General features: G+C 44.2%; 1 protein-coding gene across 1 annotated transcript in view; it reads left to right on the top strand.

Moving 5' to 3' along the window:
- The window catches only part of LOC112072658 (RNA polymerase-associated protein RTF1 homolog), a 27,222-nt gene that overhangs the window by 10,706 nt on the left and 9,694 nt on the right, over positions 1-6,822 (top strand). Inside the window, 6 exon segments of the mRNA XM_070439878.1 lie at positions 592-679; positions 983-1,094; positions 2,365-2,441; positions 2,886-2,995; positions 5,186-5,243; positions 6,701-6,775. Coding sequence (XP_070295979.1) covers positions 592-679; positions 983-1,094; positions 2,365-2,441; positions 2,886-2,995; positions 5,186-5,243; positions 6,701-6,775 — 520 coding nt within the window.

Genomic DNA, 6,822 nt, shown 5'->3' with positions numbered 1-6,822 from the left:
AGGCATGGGAACAGTAGTAGCAAACCAGTTTACAGGGTAACGACAGGCTGCTTCGTACGGTTAGGCAATCGGGAACGTAGGTAGCAACCAGTTTACAGGGTAACGGGCTGCTTCGTACGGATCGGCATCGGGAACAGTAGTAGCAAACCAGTTTTATACGGGTAACGACAGGCTGCTTCGTACGGATGCTCGGGAACAGTAGTAGCAACCAGTTTACAGGGTAAGAAGGGCCTGCTTCGTACGGATAGGGGCATCGGGAACAGTAGTAGCAACCGTTTACAGGGACCGACAGGCCTGCTTCGCGTACTTTCTCTCCTCCGCTCCTCTTTCTGTTTCGCTCCTCTTTCTGTTTCTCTCCTCCTCTCCTATTTTTGTTTCTCGCGCTCTCTCTCTCCTCTTTTTGTTTCTCGCGCTCGCGCTCTCGCTCTCCTCTTTTTGTTTCTCTCGCTCTCCTCTTTTTGTTTCTCGCTCTCTCTCTCCTCTTTCTGTTTTGCTACTGCTGTCTTTTTGTCTGTGACGGTTTCTCTCTGCTGACGGTTTCTCTGTGCTGACGGTTTCTCTGTGCCCTGTCCCCATATCTCTCTCCTCTAGGCATGGTGGTGACACCCGAGTCTTCAGACTGGAGTTTGTGTCCAATCAGGAGTTCACAGAAAACGAGTTCATGAAGTGGAAGGAGGCGGTGAGTTGACTGGAGGAGCATGCTGATTGGATGGTTGAACTTGATGAAGTGGTAAAGGAGATTTCTGGTTGGATGGTTGACTTGAGGAAGTACCCGTGGGAACATGCTGATTGGACTCCTCCTCCTCCTGGTAGACGGCAAGATTTGTAACAACAGACCAGAGAATATCCAAAGTGAACGGAAAGATGAATGTTGTGGATATTGAATGGGTGTCTCGTGGAGAAGCAGGGTTCGGGTACGTCGGGTTACGTCGGGCCTGTCGTAGAGTCGAATCTCTTGATGTTTTCCCCTCTCTGTCTACAGATGATCATAGCCAGTATGCAGGTTCCCACTCTAGATGAGATCAATAAGAAGGAGCAGGCCATCAAAGAGGCTTGTAACCACAAATTCAACGACAAAGACATCGAGGATGTAAGTATCTGTCCATCTCAAATATCACCCTATTTCCCTATGTAGTGCACTACTTTAGAGCCCTATTTCCCTATGTAGTGCACTACTTTAGAGCCCTATTCCCTATGTAGTGCACTACTTAAACCAGGGACCCTATTCCTTATGTAGGGCCCATAGACCTCTGGTTTAAAGTAGTGCACTATATAGGGAATAGGACTCTGGTTTAAAGTAGTGTCATTATATAGGGAAATAGGCACTCTGGTCTAAAGTAGATGTACTAATATAGGGAATAGCGGCTTGGTCTAAGTAGTCACACTATAATAGGGAATGGGACTCTTGGGTCTTGAAATAATGCCTATATACCGGGAATAGGAACTCTGGTTTAAACGTCAGTGGATATTTCAGGGGAATAGGGCTCTGGGTCTAGTAGTGTACTAATATAGGGAATAGGACGACTCTGGATCTAAAAGTAGTACACAACTAATATGGGAATGGGACTCTGGTCTAACGTAATGTCCTTATTATAGGAATAGGGCTTTGGTCACTAAAGTATGCACTAATAAGAAACTAAGGGCTCAAAAGTAGTGCACCTCATACATACGGGAATAGGGCTCTCGGTTTAAAGTTAGTTGGCACTATACCAGGGAAATATGGGACTTCTGGTCTAAAGTAGTGCACTGCATAGGCGAGAAGGCCTTGGTCTAAAGTAGTGACTATCCTATAGGGAATAGGGCCCGTGAGTCTAAAGTAGATGTATCTATATAGGAATTAGGGATCTAAAGAAGCAGTGCATCTTATGATAGGGATAAAGTGCCCTGGTCTAAGTAGTGCACTATATAAGGGAATTAGGCGCCCTGGTCTAAAGTAGTTCTACTAATATAGGAATAGGGCTCTAAAGTAAGTGACACTAATAGGGAATGGGGCCCTGGTCAGAAAGTGCCTATATAGGGAATAGGGCTCTGGTCAAGTAAGTGTCACATATAGGGAATATGGGCTCTGGTCTAAAGTAGTGCACAAGTTAGGATGAAGAGGGCTTCGGATTCAGAAGTATGCATCTCAATATAGGGATAGGGCTCTGTACTTACAGTGTGCACGATGGATACGGAAGGGTCGCTAATAGGCACTAAAGATAGGGTAAAATGCACTATATGTCGAAGTACGGGTGGTCCATTTGGAGGTACAGTATTGTCTCATTCGATCAAGGCTTATTAACCGCCGTACACCTATTTTCGTGCCGTATATAATGTATGCTCAATATGTAGAGTTGAACTTTGACCTAGTTGCTTGATCCACAGATCGTTAAAAGAGAAAGACCGATTCGAAAGCGCCCTTCCACTACGCCATGAAGAAAACATCACTACTCAAAGATAAGGTAGATTAAGACATCTTACCGGGAAGTCTGTATATCATGGTGTGTGTACGACGGTGTTGTGATGTGACGTCGGTGGTTTTGTGTACGGTGCTGAGTGTTTAGTGTAACGGTGTGTGTGTGTACGGTGTGTGTGGGTACGGTGTGTGTGTGTACGGGGTGTGTCGTGTGTGCGGTGTGTTTGTGTACGGTGTGTGTGTGCTTTAATGTGTGTCGGATGTGTGTTATGCTGACGGTCGTGTGTGTGTTACTGGTGGTGTGTGGGTAGTGCGTGTGTGTGCTTTGTAATGTGTGTGTGGTACACATCGTTTTATTCATGGGAGTTTTATTTTGATTCCCATGAATTCATCTGGTGTTCCACGGTGAATCTGCAGTCAGCATTTTCGATGTAACTTGCGTACCATGTTACCTGTCGCACGACAAAGAACTTGACTGGTGCTTCTCCAGGCGGCGAGGGAGTGGGGGGCCGAGCCGAGATCAGGACCCAGCTTGAGATGATTGGAGGAGAGGGCCGAGCATCTGGACAGACAGAGGACCAAAAACATCTCTGCCATCAGGCAACACTTATATTTTTTATAATAATAATAATAAACTTCATTTGTTTAGCGTCTTCGATTTTTAAAACGGTTCATACAACGACCTGAGTAGAAGCACATCGCTTGTGTAACGGAGCTGACTGTACCAAACACTTGAAACTGTTGGGGGTGGGGGGGTGAAGTTGATGAATGTATGTACATGGCAATGTTTGTATAGTAACATCTAATTTTTGGGGCCCAATGAAACACGCATGGGGTAAACCTCACTTTTACAATGTTTTTTTTTAAAGTGAAGAAACATTGAATTAAATGTAAATGTCATCCTCACAACACATTAATGGGATATTTTCAAAATTTGTTCCTACTTACCCGGAGTCAGATGAACTCGTGGATACTATTTTATGTCTCTGCGTGCAGTTTGAAGGTCGTTTCTGGAGCTAACTGCTAACTAGCGCTAACGGCTAACTAGCGCTAACGGCTAACTAGCGCTAACGGCTAACTAGCGCTAACGGCTAACTAGCGCTAACTGCTAACTAGCACAGTGATTATCCCTTTAATCTGTTTTACAACAACTGGCATGGCTAGTCTACATGATGAGATTGTTATGGATAAGAGCGAGAATATTTGTTCAACAGCAGCCAAGCATCGGTCACCAGAATAAGACCCTATATTTATTTTAAAGGAATATCAAACTCATCACACAATACCCCATAATGACATCACAATACCCCATAGTGAAAACAGGTTTTTAGAAATGTGTGCACATTTATTACAAATAAAACCCAGAAATACCTTATTTACATAAGTATTCAGACCCTTTGCTATATGACTCGAAATTGAGTTGAAGTGAATCCTGTTTCCATTGATCATCCTTGAGATGTTTCTACAACTTGATTGGAGTAAATTCAATTGATTGGACATGATTTGGAAAGGCACACACCTGTCTATATAAGGTTCCACAGTTAACAGTGCATGTCAGAGCAAAAACCAAGCCATGAGGTCGAAGGAATTGTCCGTAGAGCTCAGAGACAGGATTGTGTCGAGGCACAGATCTGGGGAACATACCAAACAAATGTCTGCAACATTGAAGGTTCCCAAGAACACGGTGGCCTCCATCATTCTTAAATGGAAGAAGTTTGGAACCACCAAGACTCCTCCTAAAGCTGGCCGCCCGGCCAAACTGAGCAATCAGGGGAGAAGGGCCTTGGCCAGGGAGGTGACCAGGAACCTGATTGTCACTCTGACAGAGCTTCAGAATTCCTCTGTGGAGATGGGAGAACCTTCCAGAAGGACAACCATCTCTGCAGCTCTCCACCAATCAGGCATTTATGGTAGAGTGGCCAGACGGAAGCCACTCCTCAGTAAAAGGCACATGACAGCCTACTTGGAGTTTGCCAAAAGGAACCTAAAGGACTCTCAGACCATGAGAAACAAGATTCTCTGGTCTGATGAAACCAAGTTTGAGCTCTTTGGCCTGAATGCCAAGTGTCACGTCTGGAGGAAACATGGCACCATCCCTACGGTGAAGCATGGTGGTGGCAGCATCATGCTGTGGGGATGTTTTTCAGTAGCAGTGACTGGGAGACTAGTCAGGATCGAGGGAAAGATGAACGGACAAAGTACAGAGAAATTCTTGTTGAAAAGCTGCTCCAGATCACTTAGGACCTCAGACTGGGGTGAAGGTTAACCTTCCAACAGGACAACGACCCTAAGCACACAGCCAAGAAAAGCAGGAGTGGCTTTGGGACAAGTCTCTGAATGTACTTGAGTGGCCCAGCCAGAGCCTGGACTTCAACCCGACCTGAAAATAGCTGTGCAGCGACGCTCCCCATCCAACCTGACAGAGCTTGAGAGGATCTGCAGAGAAGAATGGGAGAAACTCCCCAAATACAGGTGTGCCAAGCTTGTGGCCTCATACCCAAGAAGACTCGAGGCTGGAATCGCTGCCAAAAGTGCTTCAACGAAATACTGAGTAAAAGGTCTGAATACTTATGTAAATGTGAGATTTTTGATAAATTTGCCAACATTTCTAAACCAGTTTTTGCTTTCTCATTATGGGGTATTGTGTGTAGTAGATTGATGAGGGGGGAGGGGAAAATTGAATCCATTTTAGAATAAGGCTGTAACGTAACAAAATGTGGAAAGTCAATGGGTCTGAATACTTTCCAAATGCACTATATCTAAACCTCTCTATCAATCTGTCTCCTCCAGCTACATCAACCAGAGGAATCGTAGCTGGAACATTGTGGAGTCTGAGAAGGCTCTTGTCGTAAGTATCCCAGCCTCCATCTGTACCAAATAACTCTCATCGCAGCGCAATTATGTCTTTAATCAGTTAAAGTTTTGGTTTGTTATAAATATACTTATATACTGCACATAAATATCAATGCAACATGCAACAATTATCAAATATTTTACTGAGTTACAGTTCATATAAAGAAATCAGTCAATTTAAATAAATTCATTAGGCCCTAATCTATGGATTGAACATGACTGGGAATATAGATATGCATCTGTTGGTCACAGATACCTTAAAAAAAAGGTAGGGGTGTGGATCAGAGAACCAGTCCGTATCTGGTGTGACCACCATTTGCCTCATGCAGCGCGACACATCTCCTTCGCATAGAGTTGATCAGGCTGTTGATTGTGGCCTGTGGAATGTTGTCCCATTCCTCTTCAATGGCTGTGCGAAGTTTCTGGATATTGGCGGGAACTGGAACACGCCGTCGTACATGACGATCCAGTGCATCCCAAACATGCTCAATGGGTGACATGTCTGGTGAGTATGCAGGCCATGGAAGAACTGGGACATTTACAGCTTCCAAGAATTGTGTACAGATCCTTGGGACATGGGGCAGTGCATTATCATGCTGAAACATGAGGTGATGGTAGTGGATGAATGGCATGACAATGGGCCTCTGGATCTCGTCACGGTATTTCTCTGCATTCAAATTACCATTGATAAAATGCAATTGTGTTCGTTGTCCGTATCTTATGCCTGCCCCATACCATAACCYCACCACCACCATGGGGCACTCTGTTCACAACGTTGACATCAGCAAACCGCTCGCCCACACGACGCCATACACACTGTCTGCGGTTGTGAGGCCGGTTGGACGTACTGACAAATTCTCTAAAATGACATTGGAGGCGGCTTATGGTAGAGAAATGAACATTCAATTCTCTGGCAACAGCTCTGGTGGACATTCCTGCAGTCAGCATGCCAATTACACTCTCCGTCAACTTGAGACATCTGTGGCATTGTGTTGTGTGACAAAACTGCACATTTTAGTGGCCTTTTGTTGTCCCTGGTTACTATTTTATTGTTGCTCCTTAATTATTTATTATTGTTCTATTTTTCTTTATATATATATATATTTTTTTAACTTCAGTTTATTTGAGTAAATACTTAACTGCATTGTTGGTTAAGGGCATGTCAGGAAGCATTTCACTGTAAGGTCTACTACACCTGTTGTATTCGGCGCACGTGACAAATAACATTTGATTTTGAGGTTCCAAGAATTGTGTAATGATCATGCTGTTTAATCAGCTACTTGATATGCCACAACTGTCAGGTGGATGGATGATCTTGGCAAAGGAGAAATGCTCACTAACAGGGATGGAAACACATTTGTTCACAACATTTAAGAGAAATAAGCTTATTACGACTCCTTGTTAGGTTACATTTTTTATTATTATTATAATATTCTACTATTTCTCTTTCAGGCTGAAGGACAGAATGCCAAGCTGCAGATGGACCCGTTTACTAGACGGCAATGCAAACCGACCATGGTGTCTAACGTAAGTCTGTCTCTCTCTCTCTCTCTCTCTCTCTCTCTCTCTCTCTC

This window comes from Salvelinus sp. IW2-2015, unplaced genomic scaffold (assembly GCF_002910315.2).
Source record: "Salvelinus sp. IW2-2015 unplaced genomic scaffold, ASM291031v2 Un_scaffold1993, whole genome shotgun sequence".
NCBI classification, from domain to species: Eukaryota; Metazoa; Chordata; class Actinopteri; order Salmoniformes; family Salmonidae; genus Salvelinus; species Salvelinus sp. IW2-2015.
Note: the sequence above shows the minus strand (reverse complement) of the source record. Positions and strands in the feature narration are given on the sequence as shown.